General features: G+C 35.5%; 1 protein-coding gene across 4 annotated transcripts; it reads right to left on the reverse strand.

Annotated features, from left to right (window-relative positions):
• Positions 1 to 611: 611 nt before the first annotated feature.
• Positions 612 to 23,322, reverse strand: LOC127252428 (DNA repair protein REV1). 4 transcript variants are annotated; one of them, XM_051276591.1, is made up of 23 exons: positions 22,866 to 23,321; positions 22,425 to 22,569; positions 22,055 to 22,170; positions 21,884 to 21,960; positions 20,936 to 21,366; positions 18,112 to 18,252; positions 17,789 to 17,921; positions 17,624 to 17,712; positions 17,427 to 17,477; positions 17,126 to 17,329; positions 16,834 to 16,953; positions 12,356 to 12,448; positions 5,697 to 5,756; positions 5,537 to 5,623; positions 5,309 to 5,392; positions 5,165 to 5,237; positions 3,154 to 3,222; positions 2,894 to 3,010; positions 2,445 to 2,729; positions 2,295 to 2,365; positions 1,495 to 2,000; positions 1,185 to 1,245; positions 612 to 940 (listed from the first exon to the last, which is right to left on the reverse strand). In XM_051276591.1, the coding sequence occupies exons 1-23, from the start codon at positions 23,069 to 23,071 to the stop codon at positions 884 to 886; spliced, it is 3,276 nt and encodes a 1,091-aa protein (XP_051132548.1). In that variant the 5' UTR covers positions 23,072 to 23,321; the 3' UTR covers positions 612 to 883. The 4 variants fall into 4 exon arrangements, with proteins under 4 accessions (XP_051132548.1, XP_051132547.1, XP_051132549.1 ...); XM_051276590.1 differs by having other exon boundaries at positions 2,295 to 2,371; XM_051276592.1 differs by lacking the exon at positions 2,894 to 3,010 and having other exon boundaries at positions 2,295 to 2,371; positions 22,866 to 23,322.
• Between the last annotated feature and the right edge of the window lie 645 nt (positions 23,323 to 23,967).

Consider the following 23,967-nt stretch of genomic DNA (forward strand, 5'->3'; position numbering starts at 1 on the left):
TTGGATATTTTTATTTTTACAGTACAAAAAAAAATTAATATATTTTATTAAGATTAGATTATTTTGATATCTTAATTGCTTTTACTCTAATGAAAAATAAATACACTTTTGAATAGAACATAGTAAAAAGAGTATATTGAATTGAAAAAATAGAAAATTTTATATTATTTTTAATTAAAAAATTACTCATATTTTTCAATAAAAATATATTAACATTTTTACAAAATATCAAAAGTAAATATTTTAATAATACATTTATAATTTTCAATGTAACAAAATATTTTTAATTGTAGTGTAAACTTGCTAATTTATCAAACACAAATAGTTAATATATTAAACTAATAAACTCAATTAATAGCTAAAATCTAAAAACTAATTTGCCTTCCTCCCACCACAAAACCTAGATCTTATAAATATATTTTTCAGCTAATAAATCAGAGTCAGGTTGTCAATTTTTTGCAAAACAAATCCCGGCCAATTTAGCCAAAATCTGGGCTCACTTATTTTCACCCCGACAAGCAGACCTATTTGGGATGATTTTAATCTATTTTAATTTCCATAAAAAAATATCTAGAAATCTGCATCCAGAACAACTAAGGAACAAACACGTATGACAAGAACATGGATTAGGCTATACTAAATTTAGATTTAACTTCGAACAAAATTTTATTTACACGACGGCCACATTAATTTACCAGACCATGGTTATGTTTTTTGCATGTGTCATCAAGAACATAAACATCCACTTCTGATACCTCTTTCTTATTGAGACCTTGTAAAAGTTATGTGAAAATAGATCCCCGAATCAGCAAGGCCTGTTACCAACAAGGTAGCCCGTTATTCACTGCAGCCAATGCGATGATGATACCAGATCTATAACACACTAAGTCGACACAAATGGAATGCAAAGGGTTCCGCCATATTTCTCACCCACCGAAGCCTGTAAAAATCCATATCCAAGAAAAAAAAAACCATAAAAAACTCATTAACAAACAATTACTTAAAATCAAAATAACATTAAACGAACATGGAGGGTAAGAACAAGATGTTGCCATCATTTCATTATTATTTCTTTTAATGACGTGGGAACCCGGGTTTACGCAGAGCCATCATTTCAAATTTAAATGCATTGGAGTTGTGTATGAATTTGGCCGTATAAAAAGGGATGAAGAAGGTGAGTCAACCTGCACGTGAGGAAGAATGATGTTGTAAACTTCTAAGAATATGTTCGACTTTAAAGTTAACCTGCAAGTAAGAACAAAATAACAACAAAGAAACATCAACAACACATGCATCTTTCAAATAAACACAAATGCTCTCAAGCTAATCAAATCCTCCCAAAATGGATACAAACTAACACAACTAATTTTGAAATTAGTTTGTGGTCATTAAGCAAGCCTGAATACCACACAGGCATGCAGAAATCAAGTATAATAAAAATAATCATTATGAAAACAACACTTTACCAATAAACGTCTTCTCCAATATACTTACCTTTTCAAAAGGCAGATACAGCAAGAAACCTCCTCAATATTTGTTGCAATTTTGAGATCTATGTATTGCTTGATAAGGTCACACAACCAACTGACCGCAACATTATATCCATCAGCTCCCTCTATGGTTATCAATGTCCGAGACATCAGACGCTGCAGTAGAGAGGACAAACAACTACAAGATCCAGACTCGTAAATCATTGCACACCTATTTAACACTTTGCAGGTACTGATTCTAAACTTCTCAACCCACATTGGAGGGCTTCCAATCCAAAGCTTATTTGATGTGGAAGCTTCAGAATCAATTTGTTTATCAATTCCAGTAGCAGATACATCTCTAACAAATTCCGCTTCTCTGTGCTGCGGAAGAAGTTTAATAATGTCCTTTTTCAATTCATCAGGCAGTTGTTGTAACACTAAGCAATCGACTTGACTTAGGGATGATGGCATTAGATTTCTTGGACAAGACGAAGCAGCGTCATGAACAACATTTGCTTCATCACCATGCTGCATATTTTAACAATCGCACACAACGTTAGATTTATTAGGCTGTACCACCAGCAACTCTAAACCAGAAGCAAACTCAGAAAACAGCTCTAAAATCAAGTATATAAGATATTCATTCTAAAAGATCGCCGAGGGTGTGTTCTTTTTGCCAAAAAACCGCATATCATTATTTTTATATTACCTACGCAATTCCCTATACCCCACATAAAAAAATATCTCTTCAAATCATTTAACAAAACAAACACACCCTGAGCCCTTCCAAAGAAAAAAAAAATGTACAAGAACAGTCATTACCTCGTTAGTCCTTAATTTATTTGATTGAACAATATGAGCAGGCGACCGTTCTGTTTCCTGAACTGTGAAACCTGCATCTAAGAGTACTACATCTTTGAAGCCCTTATGGAATTTAAGAATTATACATGGCCCAAACAGAAATTGTTTTACCTTTACTTGTTGCAGTGAAGACCATTTCTGTTCTCTCTGTTTTGCTTTTATTTTCTGAAATGAACTCATATAACATACCACCATACATCTGATTAATTTCTGAAACCACTTCAGGAGGAAGAGCATCTATCACAGTCATATCAAGATCTGGAAGACAAGGAAGGTTTGCGTTCTTGGAAACACCAGTTTCAGAGTGTGACAGGCTAGAATCAGTTCTAATAGAAGATCCTGTTATATTGGAGTGTGGCTGCCATGAAACTTTCCCATGACTCAGCCTCTGATTATCTAAAATAAATGGAAAAATATAAGCTCAGAATGTGACCGACACATCACAAATAGCTGTAACTTAGTGAGTAGTTAATCAGGATAAACTAAACATGACAACAAAATAAAACAAAATAAAATAAAAAATGTCTTCAGTACACAATCAAGAGTAATTAAAGAACAACCTGAAAGTGCATCAAGATTGCATGGCTTGCTAGTGTTGGAGAGGCCAATTTCATTATTAGCATTGACCTTAGCTGATCCAGACACAAGCCAAGAAAGGATGGAATTTCCTTTGCAACCTTGAATTCAAAAGGAAAGGAAAATAAATAAATAAATAATAAAAAATAAAATAAGTACACAAAAAAAATGCAAATAATAGAGATGAACACCTTGGTGCCTGGCCAACTAATATACCATATCAACAAATAAATCCGGTAAATACCTATTTTGTTATCATCAGCACCTTCAAGTTTTGAGGCCTGCAAACCCATGCCTCGAATATCTTCAACATCTGGCATTAAAAAGTCAAATTACAAGAGTGAAAATGCATTCACGGTACTATTCACACCAGAATTTCTATAAATTCTATCATAATGAAATTCTCTAAACAAGTTCTAAGCTCACTCTTGTATGAAATTAACAATTGCAAACACAATCAAAGCAGTACCTATAAGCTCATTCCAAGTATGAAAATAACAATTGCAAACACAATAAAGACAATACCAATTGCAATCTTAACCAAGACAGCACCAATTTCAAAGTTCAAACAATCTCACACTCGGACTGCAATACTCTGTTTAGCACTTGATCTAGATACCACGTTCTGGTTCTTGCTTTTACCTACTAATCGTCGATATCTAATGGCTCCCCAAAAGCTTTTCCTTCATTCCTAATTATCGGTTTGGTGTTACAAGAGCACTGGATGGTTTCACCCCAATCTTTCCGGTTTTCATTAGCAGATCAAGAACATATTTCGTTAATGTCAATATATGTACAACGATAAAGCACAGAATGATCCGATCCACACTTTATCATTCCAAAGGCCTCATTCACGTGACTAAACTTGCCAAACCATGCCTGAGGACTCACTTTCAGGCCATATAAAGACTTTCGCAAAAAGAACACTTTCCCTGGAGATTGTTCCATATGCACTTCTTCAACAAGGTCATCATAGAGAAAATTATTTTTCACATCCAACTGCCACAATGGCCAAGCATGACAAATAGTCAAAGAAATCAATATACGAACAAAAAAAGCTGCACTAGTGGCGAAAATGCCTTGGCATAGTCCAGATCATAAGTTTGAGCATAATATTTAGCCACAAAACATGCCTTGAGGTAAGCAATAGAATCGTCATAATGAAATTTAACCGCAAAGACCCAACGGAAACCAAACAAATGTTTCCTGCCGCCAGAGGAACCAAGTTCAATGTAACATTAGAATCCAGTGCATTCATAATCATTGCCATAAGCCAACCAAAATGAGAAAAAATGCCTTGGAGAGACTTTAAAGTAGATATAGAGTCAAGAGTAGAAAACAAACAAGAGGGATGAGATAAAGTCACTAGTAACAATAAAGGCAATAAGATATAAGCACACTAACGTTTACCTTTACGAAAAGTAATAAAGAGAACTTCCGAAGCTACAAGAGGTACATAAAGAGAAGTAGCAGACTCCAGGAGCGAAGTGGGAAAGAAGAAAGCAAGAACCACGGGCGAAGAAAAAATTAGCACTGGACACGGCAGAAAAGGTCTAGGACGTGGAAGAAAATGTGTGGAACGTAGATAGTTTTATATGGATCTCGAAGTTGAGATGATATAAAATAACCGGTCGTAGTGGGAAGGAAATAAGAGCACCATAATTAAAGGGAAAACTAATAGATTCAGAGAAGTGTATGACCAAAGAAACAAGATAATGGTTAAGATATGAACAATAACACCAATAGACCTTCTGAATACCAAAGTATCCATGGAAGAGACATTTAAGAGGCTTGAAGTCGAGTTTAGTAATATGTGGCTGAATATTGCAAACGTGACAGACACCCAAAGATTGTGGTACAACTGTACCAGTAATTAATAACTTCTTTAAAGCACAATAGCTCAAGCATAATTATCATCCTATAAAAATTAATTTAAAAATCATATAAATTTAGAGAGCACAACCAAACAGCACCTAATAAACAAAATAAAAATTAAACATTAGAAAATTAATTTCTTTCATGAATAAAAACAAGAGAAGTAGATCCAAAAGTAAATGCATTTGAGAATAATTAAATTTTTTGTCAAAAGATTATATTGTTGTATCAAAACCCTAGCATATGGCATAATGCTGGAATGAAGAAATTCCTTGAAGTTAAAGCTAATTGTGAACAGAGATGAGCAGGAATATTGAAAAAAGAAATGATATAACCAAATGATGAGATGGAGGGGAGATAAAAGAACTCATAACACTTACCAACGTGAAAATGAGCAAAGAGCTGGGTAGCCAACCTGTGAAGCACATCTGCATCATCTGTGGCCATAGGTATCTGGTACATATGGAAGAATTATGTATGACAAACAACAGTACATGTGAAGTTGTTTATAAATTTTGTATTACCGTTATTGTATGGCTAAGATTCTGGCAGTCTCCACAGCCCATATATTTCACTGGCTCTCCTGCATCACTTCTCTTCTTCTTTATCTAGGATAAAGATGGAGAAAATTTTTAAAGCATATTGTAAATTTGAAATCTGAGTATCACTAGGGATTGAAATGAATGCATGTGGCACTATACCCAACTGTTACATTAATAAAAACTTTCTACTGCAGAAAAACAATTATATACCTTGAGAGTAAAAGATCGCCCTTGCACTCCACAACCTTGCAATCTGAGAGAAACTTCCTTGCACAGTTTCATGAGAAAATGCTGAGTCTGAAAACTTAAGCAGTTAGCAAATAAATTTTTAGACATTAAAAAATAGTTGGTTCTACAATGTCCCACGAACATCATCTGAATTCATGAATCTCACACCCCAGTTTACTTCAGCACCAATGGACTTGCTTTCCTGCAAAATGTGAAAACCATCTGAAGTAACTATTGACAGCCAATAAAGTGGAGAAATGAAGCGCATAGTCAAAAGCAATAACAGGGCATTTTGGAGAGAGAGAGAGAGATTGAGAGAGAGGCTTATTGATCTCAAGATTAAGCTTCCAAGGAGGACAGCTCCATAAATATAAAGAAGGCATTCTAATCTCAAAATTAAGCATCTAAGAGACTGCCCTAACGATGGCGGAATATTTCCGAGATATTAATGAACAAGACATACTTTTATTTATCAACAATATCTTCCGTTTCGTCCAAACAGGATCCAAAGTATCGGCCTTATTAGATAGAATGTCTTCCGCGGTCGGTTATCAACCCACCCTGAGTACTGAAATGGACCATTTACAAGAAAGAATTACTTCTACCAAAGAATGGTCAATCACTTAGCTCTATATAAGCAAAGAAGGCATTATTAGGGTCACTCTCGAGACAAATTTGGGGGAGGGGCCCATGATGAGCACTGAAGAGACAGCCAAGGGCTCTCATGGCTGCATAAATCTTTGCATAATTTGAGGCTAGGAGAGAATTAAGAGAAGATGACCATGATGGTCATACACGACAAATCCAATACCTGTCGAGCCAAACGATCTGTGTTGATGTTCTACCATCCCATAGGATATGGCTTCTACAACAAGGAAGGTTTGGCAAGATCTCCACTTTGAAAATTTAGAAAAGAGAGATCATGAAAGATGTAGACAAAAAAAAGCTAAAGAGATATCCATACTACCGAATCGGGCCCAAATCAAATCTTCAAGAGCAAAGCGGATCCCATTACAACTCAAGTCACTAAAAAATCCACATTCCTAAAAGCCACCCCATTCTATCCTTCCAAAATTCCCATGAAGATGCTTTGACAACCTATTCCAAGATTCAAAGTTGCAATTTTTTCGAGCAAGACTTTTCGATTGGTTTAGCAAAATAGGGCAAGGGGAGCAAGGGGAGATAAAACCCAAATAGAAACCATTGAGAGGCAAAGAAGAAAGAAATAGGAAATAGATTTGCTGCAATCCTGAACAAAGGTAGAGTACCCTTGACATTTGGCAACCTTCGGAAAGAAAATGTTCCCTGGCAGATAGGTCACCCAATGCAGAGCAGTTGTCCGTGTATATATATATGTATAGTGTTAGATATATGTATACGTTAATTAGTATCTAATTATATTGTGGGCCTTGACCCAAAGTAGATTAGGGTTTGGGCATCGTTTTGCAAGTTTAGGCACGCGATTGAGAAATATAAGATGATAAAGTGCAGATTAAATTATTTTGTGTTTTATCATCGCACCAATTATGACATTACTCTTCTCATAATATATATGGATGTTATCACCAGAAACGATATAAGTAATATCTCATCTTTAAAAGAGTTTATCCACTCACAATTTCAAATTAAAGATTTTGGTGAGCTACAATATTTTCTAGGAATCGAACTATTCCGGAAGAAGAATTGTATATTCCTCTTTCAGTGAAATATATTCTTGATTTGTTGACTGAAACGGGAAATATTGGAGCTAAACCATCAAGTGCACCTATGGCACCGAATCAAATATTTACAAATGAGCAGTCATTGAGGAGCCTGAAAGATATCAATGATAAGTAGGTAAACTGAATTATCTAACCATGACCCGGATAGATATAGTTTATCCCATTAGTATGATAAGTCATTTTATGAGAGCTCATGCAGTCCAACATTAGAAGGCTTTGGAACGAATTTTGAGGTATTTGAAGAGTACTCCAAGGCGGGAGTTGTTGTACAAGGACCATGAGCACAACCACATTGAATGTTTTTATGATGTTGATTGACCAGGTTCTAAAGTTATCCTAGGTCAACCTCTGGGTAATGTGTATTTATGAGTGGTAACTTAGTTTCATGGAGAAGTAAAAAACAAAATGTGGTATCAAGATCAAGTGCAGAATTAAAGTATCGAACGATGGTGCAGTCCATATATGAGATTATGTAGATTCGTCAGTTTATGATAAGAGTTGGGTTTCCAAATTTAAGCCGCAACACAATTATGGTGTGACAAATCAGGCGGCTCTACACATAACTTCGAATCCTATATTCCATGAACGGACCCAACATATTTGACTGTCATTTTATTTGAGAGAATATTCAAGAAGGATGTGGTCACACAAGTCATATGAAAATAGGAAATCAAACTTTACCTAGCCCTCGTCTCAAATATCTCTGTGACAAGTTGGGCATGATCAATATTTATGCTCCAATTTGAGGGGGAGTGTTATATATATATATATATATATAATGTTAAAGATATGTATATTTGTATCTAATTATATTGTGGGCCTTGACCCAGAGTAGATTATGGTTGTATATATATATATATATGTAATATTAATATAATTTTACATCATATATTTACAACATTTGGATATATTCATAACCCGTTATATTCCGTATTTTTTTATATAATTCTAGATATGTCTTCACCATGCCGCCACTTTGGCCACTTTGATCTCTACGACAAAATCTTATTTCTGACTCTAATGGCGTTAGCAACCTTGCTTCTGACTCTAATGACGTTGAAAGTCTGCTTCCAATTCTAACAACATTGAGAGCTTTTTTTACGACTCCAACAGCGTTGATAGTGTTGTTTCCGACTTTTAGCAATGTTGAAAGCCTTGTTTTCGACTCTAACAACGTTAAGAGTCTTGTTTTCGACTTTAACGGCGTTGAAGGTCCTGCATCCAACTCTAAGAATATTGGGAACTCTATTTTCGACTCTTAAGGTGTTGAGAGTCCTATTTTCAACTATAACAACATTGAAAGTCCTACTTCCGACTTTGATAGGATGGATGGTCTCGGTTACATTACTTTCAGTCTCTATAGACAAACTCAAGTTGGTTTGATTCTCTTTTGGATTTGAAGAAGGGTGTCAAGATTTATTTAGAAAATATATATTAGATCATTTGTATATATTATATATACTATATATACTGAGTTTATGATTGAAATAGAAAATTTTAGTTTCATATTCCAACATAGTATTAGAGCCATACTAGATATTAGGGTTTTGGGGTAGGCTGTTTTTTAGGCTAATCTGTCGCCGGAGTCGCTACTGCGAAGTAACCTCCCGTCCTTTACTTCACTAATCAACCTTGCGAGATTGCACATGTTTGGGTCAAGATCTAACCTTTTCGTCCGTGAGTGTCCGCCGCTGTCGCCACCAGTCAGTTCCTGGTAGATACGTATTCTTCTGGGGCAGTGTGTGTTTCTCCTTCTGGGCATGTGTTGTTTGGGCTAGTCTCTTCGGTACAATTTTGGCCCATTTTGGTGAGTTTTTGGTGTGTGTATAATGGGAGATAGGGAATCACAATTTGGAGGACCAAAAAAATGGTGATGGATGGAGTGCCATTATCACTGTATCCTAGTAGAGTTCGATTGATTCATCTCAGGCAATTAATGCAGCAACTGAATGTACACCACCGATAAGTGTCTCATTTCCTCTACTTCTAAATGGTTCATTGATACCGGAGCACTTAACCATATAACAAGTAACCCGAGCCTTTTATCCTCTATATGGTTCTAGTCATTCATTTGTCATTGATACCGGAGCATTGTGAACCTTGGAGAAGTCCTCCCAAAGAGTACATTCCCAATGTAACAGCTGCCAGCGAAGCTTAATATCTAACTACCATTGATCATCCACCCAATGGCCAAAGTATCTTGATTTAAAAAAAAAAAAAAATGAAAATAAAAGCCAAAATAAATAATGATCTAAAGACAATTTTGAAAGGCATACATACTTACCATATCTTCCCAAAATCTGATACTATTGCCATTTCCAACCGAAAGACCAACATTTTTATATTATGAGCACTGATCTAAACCTTACATGTATTAGCCCAATGACTCGTGGGTGGGCTCCTAAATTTTGAAACAGCCAAATAGACCTAGAATGAAGTTATATTACAAACGGCTTTCTTCCAAAGCATTGAGTTTTCTGAATTTTCCATGCCCACTTTGAACGTAAGGCTTCATTCATGCTTTGAAGCAAAGCAAGGACTAAGACATCAAATCTTTTATTTTAAACAACTTATCCCAAGTAGGTAGGTTCATTTTTCACCAAGTCCCCATGTCAACCTAAACCAAATTTCCAAAATTTCATTTCCAAGAGATGTACATTTTTTGGTATATGGAAAATGGTCATTAAGTAAATTGAAAGGCTCACCAAAACCAATTGGGCGAAAGTCACAATTTTTTAAGAACAAGGTTTGGCTTTCTATATGCTAAAACCATCAACAACTTTGGAAGTTGGCCCATTGAACAATGAATAGATAAGGCCGAGGCTGCAGTAGTAACATATGAGCGCTTGACACAACTCAAAGAGTTCTTAAAAAATTGAGTATACTACCTAGTTGCACCAAGCTAAAGGTTTGCACCTTATTTGTTTTATGACAAGATCAAAATACTTACGAGTGTACAAGATGAAGTTGAATGGGCACCATGCCTCGGACAAATTATAAGGAGGGTGAGGAGAAAAAACCAATTTGGGAGCAAGAACTCAAATCTAGTTGGAGAGGGCGCAAAGGCAACCTGGAAAGAACTCAAGGGAGAATACCCAGCTACCCTACACTGAGCTTGAGATCTATGAGGTACATAGTATGTAGACTTCATGACTTGGCTGGCCCTAGAATTATTTTGCTCTGGAATTCAGATATCAGCTAAGGGAGGATCGGAGATAGGCTCAATTTCCAATTATGAAGGGAAGGGAAAACTCCTTTTAATTGGGAAGTGTGGGAAGCAGCTCTCTGACTCTTCATTTCCGACCCAAATGATCTGCACAAATGCGGTTGGAAATCAGATCATCGAAGAGAAACTTGCTAGCACTTTTGAACAGGAAGATGAGACACCAAAGGTAGAACAACTATATGGTAAACTTGGGAGGCCTGATTCCTTCAAGGCAAATCTCGAGCATGACCTCTAGGATCTATACCTCGGAGAGGAAATGGTTAAGGTGGAGGTGCCATCCAAAGAGGGGGAGTCTTGGTGGATGACTTAGCATTAGGGTCCAGGAGTGAGAGGTCTAGGACCAATGATTAGTCCCACATCCTTGCTCAAGTCCTGTTTTACTAGCATCTACAGATAGTACACGCTGGAAATGCAAATAGGATATGTGCATCTTGATTTTGGCATAAGCTAAGTGTGTAAACAAAGACATGGGATGACAGGTTGAGATGCAGAAGCCCCCTAGGTTTCCCAATAATTCAAAAAATTTTGGATGCATATTCTTATCCAAACACATTAGAGAAGCAAAAGATGAAGAAGACCATGGAAGAATCCAATTGAACATGAATTCCCAGTCATGACTGACTTTAGAACCTCTAACATAAGGAAGATTATTCAAACTCGAATAAAAATGTGATCTCTCCCGGAAATTTAGTATGAATTCTGGAGGCGAGACTTTTGCACATGAAGTTGGTCAATGCATCCAAGCTAATAGGAGAGAGAGTTTCTCCCATAGTGCACCTTTAAAGCCGCTAGAGGAGTCACTCTTGATTGGAATCAAAGAAGATGGCCAAACGCAACTTCATGATTCGAGAAAAGACATTTGTTGGAGAAATTTTTTTCTGACAAAGTGGAAGAAGGAATATCATGAGGAGTTGTGACGCCAAATTTGATGGCTTCCGCATGGGTTATGAGTTTTTTCTATCTCCACTCGGAAAGAAGCTAGATGAGAGTTCGACCTCATGATAGGTTGCGGGTTTGGCCTCCTTTTAATGGGCAAAGCTCGGGGAGAGGATTGAGCAATATCAACATGAAGGGGAGACCTAAACTACACCAAACAAGAAAAAGTACGAATGATTTTCGGTGCATCACGACCATCTCTTAAGCAGAAGAAGACGAATTTATACTCCATAAAGAGATGTCCACTTTTGGGAAATAGCTATCATATATTCTAGCAGGGTTGTTAATGAGATTCCAGATGTCCTTTTCATTGCTGGACGGAGAGGGTTTGCAAGGATTTATACAAACTTGTTGCAACTTCTTAAATAGATGGGAAGTATCAAAGTGATCCAAGGTGTTTGCTAAATCATGTAGAATGGAAGACATAACACATCCTTAAAAAAGAACTTACAGTTTATTTCAACTAGTTTGGCAAGGCAAGCAAAAAGGGTACAACTTTTCTCTATCTGGTTGTACTCATGGTATTATGTATCTATATACGCCAAAATCCGAAACACCTCGCTGTTAGATTAGATAAGCTATGATGGTTATATAACTAAAGTAGAAATTTAGAATAGATGAGTAGCCTTTATCCACTCTATAAGGTTGACCGTTATCCTACAAGTAGATCAGACCAAGTTGTATGAATGTTATCCTCCACTCAATAGTGATGAGCAGAAAACATTTTTATCTCCGTAATTAAACTATATGCTACTACCTCCAGGTACTGATAAGAATAGCAATACTTTGATCATAATATGTTCGCTCAACACCAAATCTGCATATTTGATATCAAGTACACAACAATATAATATTACATATAGTAAAAACAGCATGCATCAAGAATTTAAATCTTGACTTCTTTTCAAACATGTTCACCTGAATCACGCCAACAAGTCGGTTGTCTATCCCTCTACTGTAGTTCCACAGCATCTCTCCAGTTTTTTTCCCAAAATCCTTTTGAAGAGACTCCTAGTATCATCAGGCAATGGGGAGTCAAAAATAGTGGAATCATTTATTTACTTTGTAGAATGTAATAACTATTTTCTTCACCATGGGCCATTATAATGTCAATAAACAAAATATGAATGCACTAAACAACGTAATGACGCAATAAGAGACTAATAGATCATGTTAAATAGAGAAGTCATCCACGTATTTCAATAAGTTCTGGTTTAACAGCTACACAACGATTGCATCAAAATACACACAAAAGCTACATGTCAACGATTGCCTCAAAATACGCACAAAAGCTACATGTATAATACTATTTCATTGATAGTCCACTTGACCAATTTTCCTATCTAAAAGCTGGTATAGTTATCATTTCACACATGATTATACAGAGTAGAAAGTCCATAAGTTGTGTTGATACCAAGGGAATATAAACCTAGGCAGGGTTACTCTAGGGTTTGTTTGGATGGGGGTTTGGGAGTGGATTTTGTGTTAAGTAAATATTTGAATTGAAATAAATTTATGATGTGATGTTTTGAATTATTGATTAATTTTTTATATATTTTTAATGAAAATATACATTAAATTTGATAGTTTTGAAAAGAAAAAACAAAAAACAAAGGATACTCAAGAAACTCTCTCTCTACAATGACCTTCCTATCGGCCTTAACAATTCCTTGACTCCCTCAAGAACCTTGCTAGTACAACCTCGCAACACTAGCACAAAAGCACATAAAGAGCATAGGAAAGCAAACACATTGAGATGGTACTCCTCTATTTATAGACATCATGATAGGCCAGGTCTAACACAGAAAGTCTATCTACTACCGGATAAGCTCTATGTATTACAGGATAAACATCAATACTATAAGCATAAACTAAGTCTAATGGATAAGCATTGACTTGGTCAAAGGCTATTCTAGGTCTTTCCGGAGAGTTCCGGAATGTTCCAGAGATTCCCAATAGCCTCTGCATCTCAGTTCGCCCCCCGGCCCCTCTCGGCCAAGATTTTGGTCTAGGACACTAGTCATCCGCTGCTTCCCTTGAGGTCCTCCCACCTTAGTGACTTAGTCCCCTTAGCCAAGACATCTTACGAAGAGCCTTAGAGGTTTCTTCAATGGAATAGAGAAGTTGGTGAAGTGTACATCAGTATATTCACCCTTCAAGCTCCGTTACAGATCTCTAGAGGAAGGTCGACAATCCTGTCCAAATGTCCAGGTTTATGATTGTTACTTACCAAAGAATGATTTCACTCTTTGAAGCCTTCTTCCTATTCAAAATACTCAAGATGCTATGAAACTCATTTGTACTTGGTCAAACAGTCTTGAAAGGTATTTTCAATTGTTTAAGGTGGAGTAACTTTCGGTGTTACAAATTCATCATCTTAGTCTTTAGTTAGTCTCTTGTGCGTGTGAATTCGATTCTTGCTTCTGCCCTCGATCTGCATTAATCCTATTTCAGGTGCAAAGCCTTTCCAATTTTCACCTCTGACCCGAGAAAAGATATAAGGGGGGTTGTGTTAAAAAAATCATCGATACTTCACTAAAGGCAAAAGAAAAGGCAAGGAAAGTGAATAAGCACATAGCAAATTTCTTCTATGGGAACAGCATTCCATTTAGTGCTTCTAAATAAAGAAGTTACAAGGTTATGATAGGAGTATAGGACAATATAAGGTTTCTTTAAAACTTGCTAGTTATCATTAGTTGAAGGGGCCGCTTCTTAAAGATAACGTAAATAACACAAATAAGTTGAAAGAAAAGCACATGGAAGCTTGGAAACAAAATAGGTGCACACTTATGTCAAATGGGTGATCTGATTTTCTTATCAATAGTCTAGAAGAGACTCTTTTTTTGTTAGTTTGTCGGCTAAGTCACATTGCAAGAAAGTTGGCTGACTTGCTTTGAAAAAAAAAAAAGAAAAAGGTTGGCGGATGGAAAAGAGCGTACCATGCAAGTTGTGACTGATAATGAGTTAAATTATAAAGCAGACATAAGGAGCATATTTTGGGCATCTTCTTCAGGCCATTGCATAGATATCTACATTGGGGGGACATTGGAAAATTGAACAAATTTAAACCTTACATTCAAAAGTCTAAGGATGTTACCACTTTTTATTTATCGACAGGAAACTCCTAAGTACAATGAGGGGAAAAGCAGGGTGGCAGGGATCTTGTGAGCATTTTGCTTCTGCATGTCTCACCTTGCAGAGCTTGAACAAACACAAAAATAGACAGAGGTAGTTATTACTTTAGCATGGATTGAAGCGGTGATAAATTATCTAAAATGTGTAAGGGCAGAAAAACGATGGAAACAATTCTTTCATCAAAGTTTTGGGATCAAATGGAAGATTGTTTACGGTAACACTTTATCATGGAAATAACTTAAATCTTTAACTAGCAACAAGAATAGATTGTTGGCGAAGTTGATGGAAATAATTGGGAATCAAAGGATGGATCAAATAGAGGTAAATCTATATAGAGTTGGAGTATTTTAAATCCCTCAAAATATCTCGATCTGAGGAGAATTGTTCTTGCAAGTGCTCATAAGCAACTACAATTGTTTAATGATGTTCTTGAAGAATTGATGGACAAGAGTAAAGGACATGAACTGATTATGATAAATACGATGAAGCTTTGACCGGAAATTGGTAATCAAACACCAAACACAAAAGAATCTAAGGTTCTTAAACTTGTATCGTTTTTCATTAATTTAAATACTAAAACTCTTTCTTAATGTACTTAGTTGATTGAATCAGCCGTTTAACATCCGGTGCTCATGAGTGCATGCCATATCCATCTTATCTTTCCATATGTCTTAGCGGGCACAAGTCATCAATGACCCCAATCAAAGCGTCTCTATAACTTGAACACGACAGATGTAGCCCTTCCCTTCCAAACTAGAGAAGAATCTTAGGCATAACGAGCATCCAGAGAGAAATGAAATAGCTCAACTACGAATCTACTAGCACAGCCTGTTCCGTTAAGACACTTGATGGAAGAATGTGAACAATATGCACAATTCCCAGCTACCGTCGGCTCATAAGTAGACCTTATCACTAAAGATTATCACAACATAGAGAAAAATTCGAGATCGCAAATGAATTCTAGATTTACCCGAGCTTTTCTCACACTAGAATAACACTTTGGGTATAGTGCATCCACTATTGGTGCATTCGCCATTACCCAGAACGGCCAGTGTCCTCAACTCAAATAAGTATTCATATGCATTATGCTATGTCAGCTCCTCCATTACATATGATACTCCCATTGGGTCATTGATCTCTTTGCAAGTTTGTCCTTAGTCCTTACATACCGCAAACTTCTCGCTGTCCTTAGTCGCCATTGAGTTGCTCTATGCATGCATCTAGCTCGTCAAACTTGTCATTGCGGTTGGCAATGGTTTGCTTCATCTTTAGCCAATCTTGGCTCAAAAGCAGTCATCAAATCCACCTACTTCTTCCTCATGATCTTTTAGGTTCTCTTGATGTTGTCTCCCTTGGCTGCAGTAGGAATTTGTTACCATCTGACATCCTCTCAATTTCAACTCTGATATCCACAAACCAAATCGTTTCTCCTTTCACAATTCGTACGGATTACCAATTTCCAACTCAAACTTGAATGCCACTAATATTTAATACAACCTTACTTAGGTCTTGCAGACCAACTAAGCACACAAGAACACACGGAAGGCTTTCTATTACTAAAAAACTCATACTTGAATGAATATACACTCTGACTCGGAGATACTTGATTGGACAGCCAGTTAAGGCAGCAGAGAAGCCAGTGGCACTGTGGGTTTATACCCAATGAATCAAAAGAGGCACATGTCATATGGGCATAGTGGTATCTTTGGAGTCTAGACTAATTTATTATGTCTCCATTTAGGTTCCTCTATATCTACTTGGTGATTGACTCCCGATATTAATGATACGTATCCCTAAAAGCTTAAGCTTTTAGGTGAGGCGGTCATTTACATTATCTAGCATAATGTCAGAGCAATAGGTCTCGAGTTCAAGTCCCGCCGTCCTCATCCGGCATGTATCTATGTACAAGTCTCGCATACATGCCCATGCACGTGAGGGGACATGTTGGTTGACTCCCGTGTGTAAATTTTAGTGATATGTATCCCTAACAGTTTAAACTTCTAGATGAAGCGGTCATTCTGATTATCTAACACTATTGTTTTCAAGTCAAACCTTAGAAGTCTACTAAATAAGTCTAGGATTATTTAGTCTTATCTCATCAAACAAGTAAACTCTAATTTGAAAGGTACAGCTTAGGACAAGGAAAAGCATAGTTGTTACCAATTTCGCTATTTTTCAAGGAATAAATTCTTTAGTTCCATCATAAGCAACATAAAAATAAAACAAAAAATGTGAGACAATCTGGTGGAAAGAAAGATAACCTTGGTGATCAACTGCAACTGACCACAGGTTTTAATTTTTTTCTCCTTCAATTTTGCTTCCAAAACATGTCCTATACCAGGAAGCATCTTCACTGGAAGTGTGCACAAATAACTCTCAACCTGCAGTAATTGGCAATATTTAGGAATCAATTTTTTGACAAAATTGAAGTGCACAAAACATTAGTTCTGTAATTTGTCTGTCAACTCAGAGCCCTTTTGAGTGGGATAGAGATCAAAAATAATTAATAACCAGTAAAACTAGTGCATTTTGACAAAGATCCTAAAAGCAAACCTTTTCAGGATGTATCTGAAATTGGCCATCTGGTTTTGCAGTTTTTGTGGCGAGGCAGGCCAAAAGCATATTCCCTGCAATTCCTGCACTTGCAGTGCATCCTGTAGCTTCAAAAATCTCCTTTCTGATTGTTGAGGCTAAAAGTTGAGGGTCACCCTCTTCTGATTCAGAGATATCTAAAAATGCTTCATCACAGCTGACAGCCTACAAGGAGAAATTATTATTGCAATAGCTAAAAGCAAACCATATGAAAACCTGGAAAATATAACAAAACTATCCAAAATTGACTTCCTAGCCAGACCTGAACTTTGCTGCAGTGCTTGTGCAAAATGTCATAAAATTGATCTGCAACCTGCAAATGGGAACATCATTTATACCAAAAAACTCCAAGAGCCATGACACAACATAAGAATTAAAGATACAGATCCATATGCATGCCACTGAAATAGTCAAATGAGCATAGACAAAACATGCACAAACATGTCTGTGTGTGTGTACCTTCTCATAAGCTTCAAAATCATATGGAACAATTACAAGCTGAGGGCAGCGAAGCTTGGCTTCTTTCACAAACATTCCAGCCTTTACTCCTAGAAGCAAGCAAGATATCAATTCCAATGCTTATGAAATAGAAAATGTTAAAACTATATTGAATATAAGCCATACCATGATCTCGAGCAGGATAATTTGCAGATGAAATTTCAGAAGTACCACGAGGATTATCTGAATGACAAACAGCAACAGGTTTGCCCAGTAACTCAGGATGTTTCCTGATGATCACAGAAACAAAAAAGCAGTCCTGCAAGCATTTACAATCCAATCATCGGTAATAACAAGAATTCTATATCTGATTCCTAGGCATCCAAATACAGCTTATTAAGAAGTCTTTGATCTACCAAACTGGAAAGTAATGAAATCATCGAAAACTATAAATATGAGAAAAGTCAGAACAGGGAGCTTGCAAGCGAATCTCATTGCAGCAGAATTACCATGTCTATATGTATAATGGCAGTCTTATTCACTCTATCAGTATTGAGATGAGAATTTCTGCAATTAAATCCTCTTGACAAGCTTGGAAAGCGCTTACGATATCTCGTTCTCCATGTTCCAATAAAATGCAGCCTGGAATTCTGAAAAAATGAAAAAACAATATAGATACACCGGATGCAGATCAAATCAACATTGAATAGGCATGAGTTGTTCGGCTGAATTATTAAGTATATAGACAAAAGTGATTACAACCCAACTTACAATGGACCACACATGCAATATAACAAAGGGAACACTCTATAGTAGAACTCAAAGTATTTGTATGAACTCCAATCTTCAAAACCTGCCACTAGCCGCATACAACCCGTGTTTCATGTGTCGCAGCTATGGCGAGTGGTGGGCAATCACTCTGTGGAGGCAAAGTTACCAAAGAGCTTAGCATTGCCAGTGGGGACAATGGTTGAGCCCGAGAAGGTACTAGCTTGGCGGCAAGGGTGTGAGAGAGGGGCAAATGAAGAGTCATTGTTGGCTAAATAGGTTGGGCAATCAGCTGATGTTACTTGGATGAGTAAAGCCAATTTTCAAAGTCAGTTTCCAGACTTCAACCTTGAGGGCAAGGTTGTTTTGAAGGAAAATGAAGTTTATAGGACGGAATTAGGCTTGCTTTCACATGCTCGGGATTTTATTTCTCATTCATTTATTATTTCTTGGACTTTTATTTATGGGCTTTTATAATTTCTTTAGATTGCGATTGATTGAGAGAATGAACCAAAATTAGTCTTAGGGTGTGTTTGGTATAGGGAATTGCCAATAGAGAAATTTCCATTTCTGATAAATGAAATTTAAAAAATAAATTATTTCTATTTCTTTGTTCAAGAAAATTGAGAGAAATGATATTACAGTATATTCTTTTATTTTTTTTAATCTTTTTTGTACTATTTAATTTTATATTTTTAAAATTTATATTATTTCAATTTTATAAAAATCACATTTAATTCATTATTCAAGTAATTAATTTTTACGATTTTTTAAAAAATTGTAGTAAAATATGATCTTACAAAATATCGTATATAATTTATGATTCTTTTAAAAAAAAGTCACCAGAAATATATTTTTTATGAATTATTGCTCCTTAAAACTCTTTTTTGTTCGATTAATCACTTATTCTTATTCGATCCATTCAGATGGTTGCACTCTTTTTATATTTCTCAACGGAATTCTCTATTTTACCAAACAAGATAATTAATTCTCACTCTCTACTCAATTCTTTTTCTCTCCAATTCTATTCTCTACTCTCGTTTTTCTACAATTTCATTCTCTACACCAAATGTCCCCTTGGAGAATGAGAAGTGATTCAACTTAGAGAAATGTAACAAAAAATTAATCATCATTGATTCGTGCATATATATACACACAAAATACACAAATTAATAATTTTATTATAATAATAATAACAACAACAATAATAATAATAACAAGTCTATCATAAAATTCTATTATCTATATTGAGAACCCTCCAATCGCGGCAAATGGTGTGATGACGAGGACAGAGACGAAGACAAAGGAGAAGTTTTGAGGAAAAATAATAAAAATAATTTTTTATATAGGGTGTGTTTGTTTAGTAAAATTGTTTGGAGAGAGATTTTTTTATGTGAGGTATAGTAACTTGTGTAAGTAATATAAAAATAATAAGTGTATAATATATTAATTTTTTGGGAGAAATGTATTTTTTGGAGTTGGTGAAAGAACACACCCATAGAATAAAAAAATTAAGAAATTTTTTTTCTCCCACAAATTTAATTTGAGAAAGAATTAAAAGTAAACAATAAGAAATCAATTATTTCTCAAATTTTAATTCTCCATAACAAACAATCTAAGGAAATGAATTCATTTCCAATTATGTGCTACCATTTCCCTGTACCAAACACCCCATTTCCATGTTTAAAGATGTTAATTAGGGTTTTGAGGTGACATTGAGACATTATTGAATAGAAAGTATTGGAAGGTTATTTGGGCAAATGGAACTCTCCATTTGATTACTCTTGTCTGATCATAATTCTCATTGGCACACTAGGTATATAGGTACAAGGCTATGCAATTAATTACAATAAGAGGCAATTGAAGAGATAATTATGAATAATTTAGGAACTAATCTAGGAGATAACTACAAGTAAATTCTCATGTAAAAATAAATTTGAAAAAAGCAGCAGCTGCTAACTCAAAAGTTCTGCATCAAGCGAAGGTTCTCTGATTATAAACTTTCATGAGTGCTAAAAGTAAAAATACTTTTTCAGCATAAATGCTAAGTCAGAATTGATATTTTCTTTGCAATTAACCACATCAGGTAAACATGAAATCTATTCTGAGCGTCACTGCATGCATTTTTAATTAAAAGATAATCGCATAAACATACAAGTTTGTAGATGGTCAAGCCAAAAAGAAATGAAGAAAATGTAATATATCGCTTATAGTCTTATGTTCCATGAAAAATAGGCCTGATTTTAATACTTATTACCATATATCTGTCATATTTCCCAACACTACTTACAAAGATAAATGTTCCACGCAAATAAAATAATTGGATAATGAATGCAACAAATGAGCGTGAACTATGAATGACACAAATGAGTGTAAACTGTGAAAGGATCAAAAAGATAAAATGCCATGATGTAAATATATTATCAACGAGGAGGTGCTTATATATACTTCAGCATTTCAAAATTCAGATCATATATGAATCGTGAAAAGAAAAAACCGATCAGATTCTTGAATAGTTTTGAAACAAGACAGATAAATTACAGCCAAGAAGCCAAAAACACTTACCCTGAAATAATTTTCCACGAAATTGGGATCTGTCAGGGTTGAATGGCAACGTTTGGAAGGCAAACTGATCCTTGAAGTGGAAGCATGACATGAACCAGACTCATCAGTAGCCTGCCCATCTAAAGGAGGACAATCACTCAATTTCCCACTGTTCCCCTCACAGGAACTTTCTATACTACTAGCTGGCTCATCAGCCATAACTTTATTGATGCTGATTTGCAAAAGGTCACCAGGTTCTGCAGTGCAATTGCCTGTTTGCTCTACAGCTGCACAATCTTTAGATTGACCAGAGTTCAACTTAGGAAATGATGGACCATCGACACACTGATACACTATTTCAGATCCCCCACTGTTTTTTGGAGTGAAAAAAGCAGCCAATTTTGGTTGGTTATCACTTCCAACAGCAAGTTGATCAAGTTGGTAAGGAACCCCTGGAGAAGTAAAATATCATAATGCCACACCATATTTTAGTCAAGCTCATAAGCATTAACCTGGCATCTTGGGACAACCAGTGACACAAAAAAAATGTCTCTGGGGTTATGGAAAGACTAGGTGTTCAAATAATTATTTGCATGGTTTTTGTATGGAACCTCATTTTAAAAAATAAAATAAAATAATATTAATAGGCTTATGATGATCTCTAAAGATATATTTTTCAAATATAAACTACAATCTGGCGCATATAAATAAACAATGGAAAGATGAATGGACAATAAGTTCAGAAAATAAAATTTGCAATTCACAGAACATATGCAGTGTAACAAATATTAATGCTTCTATGGAAACAAAAGAACCAGCTAAAGTTATCCTCACATCTCGGAAGCAATAATAATGTATTGATACAAAACTTCTGTTAACACTATGCTATTTACATTATTGGATTACAAAATGTGAAATATCTCATATATGGAAAACACACCAAAAATGCCTCTAAAACTATACACTTACAACTAAGAAGTTTATTAGCAGCAACGGAATCCAGCACCCAAGCAGGTTTAACAACTGGAAGGCCACCACTGAATCCCCTACAAGAACAAAAAACAATATTTTCTGTAGGCAGAACAAAAGATCACTACTTCTGTAATTTAGGCAAACTCTTCACGAACTTTGAAAATGAACCTCAAATTCTTGATTTTACTGTCAGGGAGATTACTGCATATTATGTGTGTAACAAGATGCCTAGAAAAATAATTTTCAAATCGTCCTCCATACTTCAGCATGTAACTTCGAAGCTCCTGGAAAAGAATGACATGCCAAACATCACGTCAATATGCCCCATTACAGAAACAGAGCAATGTTTCTTTCTCAAAAGAAGGCTATGAATTCGATAAAGATTGTTTTATTCACCGAATTTCAGATATCATACAATCATTAATTCTAGGCACCATAATAGACAAACGTAAACTCGTGATTCAATGCCATCTGGGTTGAACCATAACTATCAATTTGATGTAAAAGGGGCCATTAAGCATAAAGATGAAATCTATACCTGATTTGAAGGGACAGTATATCCATCAACAAAAATTGAAACCCCAGTAAATATAGGATTGGCACAACTGGGCCCACTGTTAGATGAACTTGAAGCAGCAGCATTGAACTGTTGGTGCAGTTTCTGATTCTTCACTGCCATGTAACTAACAAACCATAAATTATAAAAAAGAAAGCAATAACTACATAATTTAACATAAACAAAAACAAAAATAAAACCGGATAAAACAAATAGGCAACATCATTATCCAAAAACTTGAATGGAGCTTTCATAATCCAAGATGATATTTCAAAAATGATTGACTTTGCGCACTTAAACATGCTATCAAATTAAAGAGTGGGTATGAAGAAACAAAATTGACAGATGCAGTAAGAATGTGTGTGTGTGTGTGTACATTATTATTGAACTTGCGGACAAGTAGAGATGAATAAAACTACATACCTGCCAAAATCAGAGAAAGGCGAATTGCAGAAAAGGGAGTCAGATGACGAGCGAGAATTTGCGCCCCAAGCCATCCCTAGGGTTTTCTGGGTAGTCTTCCTCTTCTTACTTGACTTGTTGCCATCAGTGCTGTGGTTGCTGGAACAAGGGTTTGGTAAAATCGAATTGAAACTTCTTCTCGATTTCGAATCCGAATTAGAACCCATCCCTGTGGCTGTGGAGAGGAGGGTACAGGTACTCAAGAAAAAATATTATCGAGAAAGCCAAATGACACCAGAATTCTCGGTGTAACAGCGTCTTCTCGACGGGCTCGTTCTATAGCGAGAGCCTTTTTACTCCATTTAATGGCGGAAGAAACTTGCAGTCGAAGACTTTGAACAAGGCGGGCGGTACAGAAACTGAAAATTGGAAATTATGTACAGGTTCAACTAAGAAGCGAACTTCTTCTTGGGCTTGTTTGGAGCAGCGTCTAAAAAGAATTGAACCTGATTAAAACAAAATAGGAGCAGCTTTGAAGCTTCAAAATTGATTTTTTTTTAAAAAAAAAAAAAAAAGGAGAATGTTATGTAGTATAACAAAAATAAAATATATTAATAATATATATAAGTTGATAATATATATAATATAATATAAATACAGGTGTGTCAGTGTAATGAAATAGATATATAGGGTGTGTTTTTCTTATTTGGTTTGGAAATTTTTTTTTTGGTTTGAATTTAGTATTAAAATAATGTATTATAACATGTTTTGTAATAGAAAAAATATATATTTTATTCGGAAAAGTTATAAAGTTCAAATAGTAAAATTTGAGAGATTTAAGATTAAAGAAACAAACACATAGATATTACTATAATATATGAGTGAGATAAATATATGGAATATATATATATATAAACATGTGTATTGGCGAAACTAGGAATTTAACTAAGGACACATTTCTTATGGGGAATAAATATTAGCAATAATAATGCAAAAAAAACAAAAAAAAAAATATTAAATATTAAATATTGTTCAAATAAAATACAAACATCCGGCCATTGAAACGGGCTTTGTTTGCAGGATATCAGGTTCGGTCGGAGTTTTCCCAGGGCTTAGTTTGCAG

This window comes from Andrographis paniculata, unplaced genomic scaffold (assembly GCF_009805555.1).
Source record: "Andrographis paniculata isolate CXL003 unplaced genomic scaffold, ASM980555v1 Contig46END, whole genome shotgun sequence".
Taxonomy (NCBI): Eukaryota; Viridiplantae; Streptophyta; class Magnoliopsida; order Lamiales; family Acanthaceae; genus Andrographis; species Andrographis paniculata.